The sequence below is a fragment of the Budorcas taxicolor genome, chromosome X, assembly GCF_023091745.1.
Source record: "Budorcas taxicolor isolate Tak-1 chromosome X, Takin1.1, whole genome shotgun sequence".
NCBI lineage: Eukaryota > Metazoa > Chordata > Mammalia > Artiodactyla > Bovidae > Budorcas > Budorcas taxicolor.
This window is the reverse complement of record NC_068935.1, coordinates 123,151,477-123,163,912: the sequence shown is the minus strand read 5'-3', so window position 1 is coordinate 123,163,912 and position 12,436 is coordinate 123,151,477. Positions and strand designations below refer to the sequence as shown.

General features: G+C 45.9%; 2 protein-coding genes across 2 annotated transcripts in view; one reads left to right on the top strand and one right to left on the bottom strand.

Moving 5' to 3' along the window:
- Positions 1 to 5,311, top strand: part of CNKSR2 (connector enhancer of kinase suppressor of Ras 2) — a 281,300-nt gene extending 275,989 nt beyond the window's left edge. The window contains exons 21-22 of the mRNA XM_052663048.1: positions 2,814 to 3,010; positions 5,096 to 5,311. Coding sequence (XP_052519008.1) covers positions 2,814 to 3,010; positions 5,096 to 5,311 — 413 coding nt within the window. The remainder of the gene's footprint in view (positions 1 to 2,813; positions 3,011 to 5,095) is intronic.
- A 2,214-nt stretch (positions 5,312 to 7,525) lies between these two features.
- Positions 7,526 to 10,986, bottom strand: KLHL34 (kelch like family member 34). The gene has a single exon (XM_052662852.1). The coding sequence runs from the start codon at positions 10,983 to 10,985 to the stop codon at positions 9,033 to 9,035; it is 1,953 nt and encodes a 650-aa protein (XP_052518812.1). The 5' UTR covers position 10,986; the 3' UTR covers positions 7,526 to 9,032.
- Positions 10,987 to 12,436: the final 1,450 nt, after the last annotated feature.

Here is a 12,436-nt window from a genome sequence, read left to right as displayed (position 1 = left end):
GGGACTCTTTGTCTAGTCTTAAAATGTTTAGTAATTGGTGGCATTTTGTAGGAGCCTGGCATCTCAACCCTTCATCCTCCTCACCCCACTACTGTGTCTTGTGTCGCATATGTGTATGGTGTGTAGGGGCGGGGGAAGGAGGCCTGACTTATCTTTAATATCTCTGTTCCATTCATAGCTTGGAAATGTTTCTGTGTTCTGTCTCCTTGTGATTCCCTGTTCATATGTGCTGCCCAGAGATAAACCCATGCTTGATTCTCCTTACAGCTGTCAAACCAGACTCTTTGTAGAATTATATGTTGTACTTTGGTTGAACGTGTTCCACCTTCCCCCTCCCTTAATGGCAAGAAGAAAAAAAAAAAGCTTTCAGTGTTAAGTCATGTTTGTCATTTTTTATATTAAATCTTTACCATTCTTGAAATAAAACTACATTGAAATTTTATTTTATAATCCAGCATGTGACTCAGTATTCCACAAACTGTAAGAATTGAGGAGAAAGAAAACTGGGTAAGAATGTTTTTTCAACAAAATATACTCCTTACAGTGTTAGGTAATATGGAAGAAGGTTATCTTAAAAATTTACTATGTGGAAATATTTCTGCCTCCCTTAAATCCTGAAACTATTATTTGAATTCCTTTTTTCTTTACCTTCCTTTAAGAGCTGAAAAACGAATAATATATTAGGCTACATGATACCTAGACTACTATAATTCACATCTGGTAGGGCTCCAATTTCTCCCCCACCCTCTGTTTTATGAAATTTTTCTGGCTTAAGATGCAGTCTTGCCTTGAAGCAAAAATAATGATAACTACTAAAGAATTCCTCAGGGTTCTTTCCTGGCCTATGATTTTATGAAATGGAATTATGCTGTTCAAATGTATCCTTGTTTTTACAACTCCATTTAGTTTTACACTGAATGACCTTATGATTTTGTGCCTTCCTGGCTCCAAACCGTTCTGTTTAAAATCCTTATCTCATTTCAACCTTAGCCTACAAGGCAATTAGTTCCTCTTTTTACAGTCCTCTGTACCCCCACCCAGCCCCTCAGATCCTCTAGGTGGTGCAAACATTGAAGGATGAGGCAACAGAAGATTAAAAAGCTGTTGTTTAAAGGGTTTTCTTTTTTTGTACTTTTAGATTATAGTTCTAACTTAGATATATGATTAGAAAGTTAAAGTTTGTTGTAGAGGAATAGTGGTAGCAGGTGCTGATAACAAAGGACTTTCTAATGAGAGAACTCAATAATCATACTTACCAATAGTTGCTAACCTTGGCAGGAAAGTAAAAAATGAATATGAAACTTAAATGAAGTCACTTTTTCATCCTAAAGGTGATCCCTTCAAGTTAAGGTACTGTGTTTGTGGGCTTTGGGGGAAGCTTTAGGTACACTCTAAACATTTTTTTTTTCAATGCTGTATTTTAAGCATCTCACAAATTCATTAACACCTCCTGTTTAAAACACAGTTCAAATGATTCCTGACAAAACTGGCAGTCTAGAATTCTTATTAAAATCATGAATTCTGGAGCCAGACTGCTCAGTTGGAATTCCAACTCTACCACTTAGTAAACGTGACCTTGAGCAAGGTACTTCCCTGCTAGAAAATGAAAATCAAATAGATTTACTCCCAGTACTGCTATGACGATTAAATGAGATCATGAATGTTAAGCATTTACCCTAGTGCCTGACACATAGAAATGTTTACATTATTACCAATTAGGGTGTCTTAAAAAAAAAAAAAACTGTCAGAAAGCCTAAAATATTCACATGGACCATGGTGGAATGAATGATATTCCATATTTACTTTTTGGGCCAATGTAATTAGCATTCCTCAAATAGGACTCTTTGGCTCTCTATTAAAGGAAATGTGATATAACCCTAATCCTATCTGCCAATCCAAGCAAAATCCAAGTTAATCTTTGTTTATCATTGAGAAAAATACATCAGTAGTCAGACAATTCAAGAATAATATGGTAGTTTGATTTGCTCAAATAGATTCAAGATGCTTTCCTGAACCAGACCTTTTTTTTTTCCCCCCTCAAAAATATTTAATTGGAGTGTTTTCTTCCTTGGTCTTTCAAATGTTAAGTAGCTTCCTTCAATACATGCCAGATTTTTACTTACATTTGCATATAAACATTCCCACATGTCATTCTAATTAAAGCATTATTATTGATGATAATTTATGAGCATTTACTATATTTACAGTGTGGCAGGCATTTACTATGGCAGTCACATGAAACCTAATAATCCTCTACAGCATACTTTTGGAAGATTTTTACAATCATATATACTCCAGTGAATGCCATTCCATCTTATGAATTCTAGAAAAATGTAAATATCAGTTCATTCAGTATTGCTAAACCAGGAGAGCTCTGTTATTTAGCGCATTTATGCTTATCAGTATAATGATAAGGGATATTCATTACTGTTTTAAAATGTTAAATTATGTTCAGAATTGTTTCTGTGTTGTGTACCTTTTGTACTGTAATTCTTTGAATTTAATGGACTCAAGATAAGTACAGTGATTTGCTATTTATTACGAGTATTTTGTTAAAGTATCTATTAATTATTCTAAAACAATTGGCTGCCTGTAGCTAGTCTTACCCAATATAACTAGCAACTGTGGGTTTGATGGGTTGTTTTTCTTTTTTTTAATGTAATAGCGTTTTCCCGATCATTCATTATTCCGTTTCTCGGATATTTTTTGTTTGTTTGTTTAGTAGATTTTTGGAGTGTCAAATCACTGTATTACACTGGATTCATATTTCTCTCTCTTTTTTTTTTTTTTTTTTTTTTTTTTGGACATTGCAGGTGAAAGTAGGGAAGAAAAGTTAGGAGACTCTTTGCAAGATTTATACAGGGCATTGGAGCAAGCCAGTCTGTCGCCCCTGGGAGAACATCGCATTTCAACCAAGATGGAATACAAACTATCATTTATAAAAAGATGTAATGATCCTGTGATGAATGAAAAACTACACAGGCTGAGGATTCTCAAAAGCACTTTAAAGGTAAGATTTGAAATAGAAGGAGACATTCGTTTTAAGAGATTCATTCCTGAACTCAAAATCGATTATCAGATACTCTAGGGGGCAAAATGGGAGGGGGATAAATAGAACGAATGTGAGTGAAGTCGCTCAGTCGTGGCCAACTCTTTGCGACCCCACAGACTGTAGCCTACCAGGCTCCTCTGTCCATGGGATTTTCCAGGCAATAGTACTGGAGTGGATTGCCATTTCCTTCTCCAGAACGAATGTAATAAGTGTATTTGGCCAAAAGGAAGTAATCTCAACTTTATATTAACATCTCAGAGCATGCACAGACTACATGTTATGTAACTTAGTTCTAGGAGAAAGCAGGATGTAATTAATTTTTTTTTCCAAAAATGCAGGGCTAGTGTTATTCCTCAGTCTTTTGTTTTCCTAAGATAAATATGCCATGTTGTAGAATTGATACAGTTATTAAAAGAGCACAGCATTCATGCAGGGGTGGGTGCTAAAAGGGTTTGAGATATTTTAGGAATATCTCTTGTAGCACATTTGGAGTGAAGCCACATTGTTTCATATCCCGTGTGGAAATTTTGTAATTGTGCTGTATACATTAACAGTTCCCAACTCACGTGTTACTTTTTTCTTATACATTTCTATAAGCACTTACATTGTCTCCAGTCTTCTTATGCCACCCCCAGATTGGGGAGGAGGTGGTGAGGAAAGGGAAACAGGCAGGAAGTTGAAGAAGGAGCCAGAAAAGTCAGCCCCCTCACTGTGTGTCTCAGTGGAGACGGCCTGCCATACATACTCTCCCTAATCAGACCATGCACCCTGAAAAACTCAAAACCAGAAAAGAACTGTCATATCAAGTTTGTGATGCAGTCATTTCAAGAAATAGAAGGTCAGAGAGTTCGTTTGGAAAATATTTCAGATCCATAGTCTACTGCTGAGGTTTCATAATTTTGAGACAGAGTACCAAAGAGATCCTGGGCTTCTCTGGTGGTTCAGTGGTAAACAATCCACCTCCCAGTGCAGGAGACACAGGTTTGATCCCTGGGTCGAGGAGATCCCCTGGAAAAGGAAATGGCTACCACTCCAGTATTCTTGCCTGGAGAGTCCATGGAAAAAAGAACCTGGCGGGCTACAGTCCATGGGGTAACAAAAGAGCTGAACATGACTTAGCAACTAAACAACAACCAAAGAGATTAACAAAATAGGAAATGCATGATTTGAAAAAACTTCTGGTAGCCAACAGCCAGATTTTCATAGTCAATTAGCTCTCAGTTGATATTCATGTGAATGCTGTTGCAAATCCATGGGACAACTTAATGACCTTTTGATAACTAAGACAGAATTTTTTAAAGAGCTTTAATATACATAAGAATAATTCTGGTGCCCAACTAAGGTCCAGAGATATCCTTACTACCTCCCACTTCACAGAGCCCCCATTCTCATTCAGGTCCAAACTGCCAGCTGAGCATCTAGCAGGAGGAGATAGGACAATGCAAAAGTAACTCAAGACACAATGGGATAAGCCCACTCAACAGCAGTGATCAAGTGTTATGGGGACTTATAGAAACGAAGGAGAAAACATTTTTTCAGTTGTTTAAGGAAGGCTTGAAGAAATAAGAGGCATATGAACTGGACATTAAAGGATGAGGAAAAGTTTCCATAGGCAGAGATGGGAAACAGGATAGGCCCCGAAGGAAAAATAAATCAGAGTGCCTGCATGTAGAAAAAAGTACCTGAGGATTTGAGTCTAAATAGGGAGTTTGAGTATCCAGTGAACCGGTGAAGTTGTTCAGTCACATCCGACTCTGCAATCCCATGGACTGTAGCCTACCAGTCTCCTCCATCCATGGAATTTTCCAGGTAAGAGTACTGGAGTGGGTTGCCATTTCCTTCTCCAGGGGATCTTCCCGACCCAGGGCTCGAACCCAGGTCTCCTGCATTGCAGGCAGACACTGTACCCTCCGAACTACCAGGGAAGCCCGAGTTTGAGTATAACAGAGCTGTTTCTTCTTGGCTTTTGCCTATTAACTCTTTAGTTAAAATTTGAAGAAAATTCTGTCCCTTTTGTAACTCTTGAATCCTTTTATTTTTCAGGCCAGAGAAGGGGAAGTAGCCATTATCGATAAAGTACTAGACAATCCAGACTTGACATCGAAAGAATTCCAGCAGTGGAAGCAGATGTACCTCGATCTTTTCTTGGATATCTGTCAGAACACCACCTCAAATGACCCATTAAGTATTTCTTCTGAAGTAGATGTAATCACTTCCTCTCTCACACACACTCATTCATACATTGAAACGCATGTGTAAGTGTATTGCGCCCTCTGGCCATTTGGTACCTTCTGGTACTTTGAACAAGTATATAAGGTAGTTTTTATATCAACGTGTAGGACACGTTGACAAGCTATACTTTAATGTTACATTATATGAAACAAACCCTATATGGTCATAATACCACTGTCTTTAATGAGCATTTGTATATTTTATATGCAGTTAGTGCTCAGCTTATGTTTACCATGTGCAAAATCAACTGTCTTCAACGATTCAAAATTAACTTTTGCAAACAACCCTGAAGACAGGTGGTCTTCAAGTAGGAAAAAAAAACACAAAAAGGCGGTTTTCTATCTAAGGTCATCTTTTCTCCCTTTAAGTTAATTTTATATAAACAAGACTTCAAAACTAAATCACATTTTTTCAGGTGCAGACATCCTTGTGGGTGGGAAAGAATTTAAACCTTTTTTATATTTATTAAAATGTTCTAAGAATTTTCTTAAACATTGCACAAAGTTTAATGCTGTAGTTTTATTTTTGTGAAATGTAGATGCGCATACATACAAGAGTTGAGCAAAATAGAAGAGCATCAACATAAGAAAAGTTCAGGTATCAAATATTCGTCTTAATAGTCTATTAACTTGTGAAAGCTGGTTAATGGAAATACTATTCCATATCCATGGGGACACTCAATGGTGTATCAGGGCAAAGCTTTGTAAGATGTTTTTGTAACTGAGACCAAAATTGAAGATAGAGCTGCTTTATTTTCTTGGTTTAAATCTTCCTTTATTTTTGTAGTGATGAAATGCTGATTGTGTACAGAGGAATTTGAGAGTGAATTTTTTAAAACACACTTAACTCACCCAGAAAGGCAGCTAACATATATATATATATATATATAATTTCAGCCCAAACTCATGTTTTTAAGCTCCAACTCCTAAAAACCTACAAGGTATAAACAGAAATGAATCAACTTCCCAGTTAGTGTCCAATTTTCCCCCTAGTCCGTTAGTGAAACTTATGTAATTATACTTCAGGCAGGGAAGTAAAATATGTTTGGTTACAGGCTGATGTGTGTTCTAATATAGAAAACAATGTTGAAAAAGAAAAATGTACCTCTCCCCTGAGGAGCAAGAGGATGATGGTCATTCAGAGAGATATTACATTGAACTATACGAGAAAAACAATTTTTAGAGGTTTTTCCTAGTTTCATGATTTGTTCTATAGAGTGGATAAAGTCTATGAAAAAATCCTCTTCATATATTTCCATTTATAAGCATCTCATTTTTGAAAAGTGATCACAGCATGATAATGACTGTGCTGCTTTTTAGTGTCTGGCTGCATAACGTACAAGTCACAATTTGCTGGGTTTTGGTTTTGTTTTTTTTTTTTTTCTTTAGAAGGAGGAAGAGACCCTCCTTCACTATTGTATATCCTGAAATCTACTTCTAATCAGCTTTATACTGTTGCCTGTACAGCTCAGTGAATGTACTTTCATCTCTAAGAGTTCAGATATCTGCCAGTGACTATTTTTGCTGTAGAGAAGAAAGTAAAAACTCCACAGCGAGGATCTTTTTCTTTGCTTTTGAAATCACCATTGAATCACTATCGTTTTGCAGACTTTGCACAACTGTACAGGAGAGTGGCCTTTCTACAGCACATTTTCAGTAATCCTATATTTAGTCAAAGTGGATGAGAAATCATGTATTAATGTTTGTATGGAATTTGGGGTCCAGTGTAATATTTTTATCATTTAAAAAAACCTATTTGTAAAAACATTTATTTACTGCATGGATATTGACGCACATTAAATTTGTGGGATTTTGTATATGTAGGAAAAAAAACAAAAAGCAAAAAAAAAAAAAAAAGAAACCTCTTGTCCTAAAATGAAGTGTGCTTGTTACAGGTGTTTAGACTTGTTGATGTTTACTAGACCAAATGTGTACATTTACTTAAAAATATCTGTACCTGATGGATGTGTCGTGGATACAGTGGCCAGATTGTGCCTCTGTCAACAGCGAGTTGATGGAAAGACTAGCTGTGTTGCTACTAAGCGGCTTTTACTTTGGTGAAGTTGGCTCTGTTGTTTTAAATGGTAAAAAGTAAACTAATGAATTTTAAAAGACTCGTGGCTAGCTTAGCATGAAAGAGACCTTTAACGCTATATATCTGTACATTTTATTGCATTAGTTTCAAATCTAGGAGAGAGGCGGCACTGTAAACTGAAGTCAAATAAATTCTGCTCTTAATGAATCCTTATAAAGCACCTATTTTATTCATGCAGTCCACATCACATTTCTTTGTGACCGAATTACATGCCACCCCACCACCCCCAGTTACAAGTTTTAACTTTGTCACTCCACTGTGGTATAAGCCAGAAGAGGCAGTGTCCAGTGTATACAAGAATCTTCTCTGAAATCCTGCGAAATCAAGTTGGTTTCCCATTTACCTGACACAAACTTTAAATTTTCACCTGCTGCTCTTCCCTTTCTCTGTGATTCTTTTGGGAAGGTGGGGTAGAGGGTCTGGGAGGCGGGGTACCATCAAAAATAAACCTAAAAAAATTTTTTTACAAGTATTACCTACAGCGTGTCTGCAGAATGAACATTTAAAGAGGATGAAAGAAATAGGGGTTTTGTTAGCTGCTGCTGAGTCACTTAAGTCGTGTCCGACTCTGTGTGACCCTATGAACTGGAGCCCAGCAGGCTCCTCTGTCCATGGGATTCTCCAGGCAAGAATACCGGAGTGGATTGCCATTTCCTCCTCCAGGGGATCATCTGGACCAAGGGATAGAACCGCTTCTCTTTTGTCTCCAGCATTGGCAGGCAGCTTTTTTACCACTAGCACCACCTGGGAAGCCCTGTTAAATGTTCCACTAAATCAGAGAAGCCGGATTATTATGGCGAAAGTGAAGTCGCTCAGTCGTGTCCGACTCTTTGCGACCCCATGGACTGTAGCCTACCAGGCTCCTCTGTCCATGGGATTTTCCAGGCAATAGTCCTGGAGTGGATTGCCATTTCCTTCCCCAGGGGATCTTCCCAACCCAGGGATCGAACCCGGGTCTCCCACATTGTAGACAGACTCTTTACCGTCTGAGCCACCAGGGAAGTTATTATGGCTAAGGGCTGAACAAATAAAACTTAAAACCAATAAGCTGGCAAAAGTCAGAGCAAAAGCAGACTAGGGTAAGTAAGGATGAAGTACAGAAAAACTTAACCTAGGTTATTTTCTCCAAAAATAAAAATAAAGTGCTTTCTAGGAGTTTTTTTTTTTCTCAGTTCTGTATCTATATTAAACCATCAAAGCAGAACTATAACCATGATTCTGTATCATAAAATCATAGTTCTCCCTACAGTGATTGCATGTTTTTTAACCAAGGCACTTTCCCTTCATTATTTATTCAGATAATGCCATCTTCTAGAACCATTTATTACAGTCATTATACCTAACAATTTTCTGGTATGGTATATAACTTATTATGGTACGTTTTTTGGCTGTTTGGCACAAAAATAATCATTGCTTAGAACCTGGGAAACACTTTTAACTACAAGAGGGAAAACGGGGTCATACTTTATTTTCGAAAGTCCATCTCTAGCCCAACATGAGAATTTCTAGAAATCCCCAGCTCGCTGGAGATGATTCATATATCCTTCTAAATTTGATCCCTCCTGTCTCCCATTCTCAGAATAAGGGCAAATGTTTCTCTTTGGCCAAGTCTAGGAAAAGCCCATGGCTTGCTCCTCCCTAGCCCTGAGGCTGCTTAACCCATTAAGCCCAGCACAAAATCCGGTGTCTCTCCCGGCTCTCCCTCCCTCCGCTCGTCCCCACCCTCTGCCAGCTGCAGCACTGCGCACTGCAGGCCGCTCCAGGCCCAAGGCAGCGCGCAGCCAATGTCCTCCCAGCGGTCCAGGTCGAGGTCATAGCCTACCACGTTGCGGGTGGGCACCTGGCGTGAGTCCCGCCACTTGAGGCCGCCCAGTAGCAGCACCGTCTCCTCCACCAAGGCCAGCCCATAGCAAAAGCGGTCGTAGGGTAGCGGCCGCAGCCGAGTCCACTGGTCGGTGCCGGGGTCGTAGCGCTCGATCTCGGAGAAGGGCTCGTATCGCCCCAGAAAGGCGAACACCGCGCCGCGCAGGGCGGCCATGTGGTGCCCGAAGCGGGCCGTGCCCATGGACGCTCTCTTGCTCCACGCCTGCTCCCCGGGAGCCAGGGAGTACACGTCCCGGAGGCTGTTCGCGCCGCCGTCGCCTCTCCCCGCCTTGCCCCCGGAGATGTACACGACGCCGCGGTCCCCAACGGCGCCCGCGTGGCCGTGCAGAGCCCGCGGCAGCGCCCCGGCCGCCGTCCAGCGGTCTCGGCGCAGGTCATACATTTCCACCGAAGCCAGCGCTTGGCCGCCCGCGCCCAGGCCCCCGACGGCCAGGAGCCCCTCGCCCACGGCGCCGCACCAGAAGTGGGCCCGTGCCTCCCGCATAGGGGGCACCGTCGTCCACACGTGGAAGCGCGGGTCGTAACGGTGCACTTGAGCCATGACAGCCAGCGGGCCGTGCGCTGGGGGCGAGCAGACGCCGCCCGACGGGCTCTCCCCGCCCAGGACGAACAGGAAGTTGCCCGCGACACACACGCTGTGCCCCAGCAGCTGAGCAGGCAGCCGCGTGAGGCTGCGCCAGCAGTGGTTGTACACGTCAAAGGCCACCACGTCCTGGGTGAGCTCCCACTCCTCCTCCTCCACCTGCTCCTCTTCCTCCTCCTCCTCTCCCTCCTCTTCCTCCGGCTCCGGCGCGGCGCCCCTGCCCCGGGCTGCCCGCGGGGGGACCACGACTTCCTCAGTCACCACCTCCCGCCCGCGGCGCCCCCCGACCAACAGGATGCGTGTTTGAGGGCTCCGGACGCTGGTCTGCTCGCCCTGCATGAGCGGCTGGCGGGAGGGCGACGTGTGGTAGTTGAGGGCCTGGATGATGAGGCCCTTGACCCGGGCGGGCAGAGTGAGGCCGGAGCCCGAGTACACGCGCCGCAGCACGTCGGCGGGCACGAGGCCGAAGCGGACCCGCTCGAGTAGCTGGGTGCAGTGGGCCAGGCGTTCGGCCTCGGGCTCCTGCCGCAGCCAGGCCAGCGCCAGGCCCAGCAGCCGGGCCTCAGGCACCCGCGCCACGTCAGGGGCACCCAGCACGGCCCTCAGCGACGCGGGGTTGAGCTCCAGAAGGCCGGCCGGGCCCGCGCCCCGCGCCAGCAGTTCCCTCAGGTGGGTCACAATGCAGCGTTCGGCCGCGCCCAGCGTGTGCGCCAGGCCAAAGCGAGCCGCCACGTTGGCGGCGAAGCAGCAGTTCTCCGGGGCCAGCTGGCGCTCCAGGTAGCGGCCGCAAAGCCCCAGGGCCTCGGTGACCTGCAGGTAGCTGGCGGCCTCCAGCGTGTCCTCCACGGTGTCCATGGAGAGCGGCAGCCAGGCGGTGTAGATGAAGTCCAGCAGGCGCTGCAGGCCCGCCGCCGACGGCACGTGCAGGTGGATCACGCTCGCCCGGGATTCCCGGGTGTGACTCTTGAACAGAGCCCTGAAGTAGTCGCTGGAACACGCGAGGAGCGACCTGTGCGCCGGGAACTCGCTGCCCTCCACCTCCAGCGTCACGTCGCACAGGAAGCCCTCGGCGCGCAGCGCCTGGTAGCCGGTGAGCAGCGAGCCGCCGTGAGCTTTGCAGTAAGACAGGAAGTAACTCATGATGCCCAGCGCGGGAAGCGGCCGGGCCGGGACTGGGGCCAGCCAGACGCGGCTGGAGGCATCCCAGGACACGGAGCCCCCGGGCCCCCCGCGCGAGCGGAAGAGCCCCTAGCAGGGGTCCATTTTTGCCTGCTCAGCTTAAAGCCGAGGCCTCCTTCATACAGGTCCGCAGATCTGCCCGTACCCTTCTCAGAGCAAATCTGGTAGGGAAACGATTTCCAGAAGCACCTAGTAGCGGAGAGCGCGGAGTTTGGAGTTCTCCGGGAGGTGCAGGGTTCGGTTTCGGCGGCTGCCGAGGCTGCCAGCGCGTTGCCCAAAACCCCCTCCCCGGCCCTGTTTGGGGAGCCCACACCTGCGCGCCGGGGGCCGCAGTGGCCGCGCACCATCACCTGGAAGGGCGGAGCTGCGGATGGACTGACTCCCGAGGGGTGCTGGATCTCCGATGGCCCAGATGCACAGATGGGGCCGGACGAGGGCTGTCCGGGAAGTGCGGGGCGAGGGCTCTGACCTCCCGGGGGTGGACAAGGAGGGTTCTGCGGGCACTGGCGAGGGCCGGGGACAACTAGCTAAGGGGCAGGGGGGGTGAACTTGTTCCGCGCGGAGGATCAAATCAAAGCCTGGGGGATTAGGGAGGAGGGGCGCGGGTCAGCGCGACGGGTCGCAGGCGTGATTGGGCGCCACACATAACATGCCAGTAGCTCACAGTGACAGGAATAGCGCGCGGCCTCGGCCTCCCTGGCGCGCCCCTCCCCGCTCTCCGGCTGCTGGCTGAGAACCGAGGGCGCAGGAGGAAGCGGCCCGGCCTGGGACATGACTCTCGTGACCCGTCAAGCCGCCGGTCACCAGGGGGTCCCGGTAACCCGGCTGGGGGTGCGGAGAGCGCTCACCGGAGAGGCGCGAGTCGCGGGGACGCTGTGCTCGGTGATGTCTGGAGAGGGGCGCCCGGCTGGGCTGGAGGAGGACGACCCTCTTCCCCGGGCTCCTGTGGCTAGGAAAAAAGCCCCTGGCTCGCAGCTTTCTGCTTTAAGGAGGCCCTAATTAATCCTTCGGGAGCGGGGATTAAGCGGCGATTTTGCGCGCTGACACCCAGGAGCCCGCTACGCGCAGAGGAGCCGCTGGCCGGAATCTTGCCCTGGCGAATCCAGGCTCCCAGCCACTGGCGCTCCGAAGCACGCCCCTCACCTGGACTCACCCTTGCGTGATGCTGGGCCTTACTCTGCGCCCTTCCCGAGGTCTCCCTGGCTTGTCTCACACTCCGCTTTCGGGAGTTTGCGCCCACCTCTCTCCCCGACCCCGTCTGAGTTCTCCCTTCCTGTTCTTAAACCCTGTCTTGCCCATCCCTTGGCAAAGTGGACGAGAAAACTGTAGGTGACTTGGGTTTTCTGCTTATGAATGACCACTTCCTTTAAGAAAATAAGTCTTTGCAGTTTCTCTCCCCGACTTTCCAGTGT

What these genes read in the sequence shown, in the direction of transcription:
- KLHL34 (XM_052662852.1), bottom strand. Translation starts at nt 10,985, where the DNA reads ATGAGTTACTTCCTGTCTTACTGCAAAGCTCACGGCGGCTCGCTGCTC.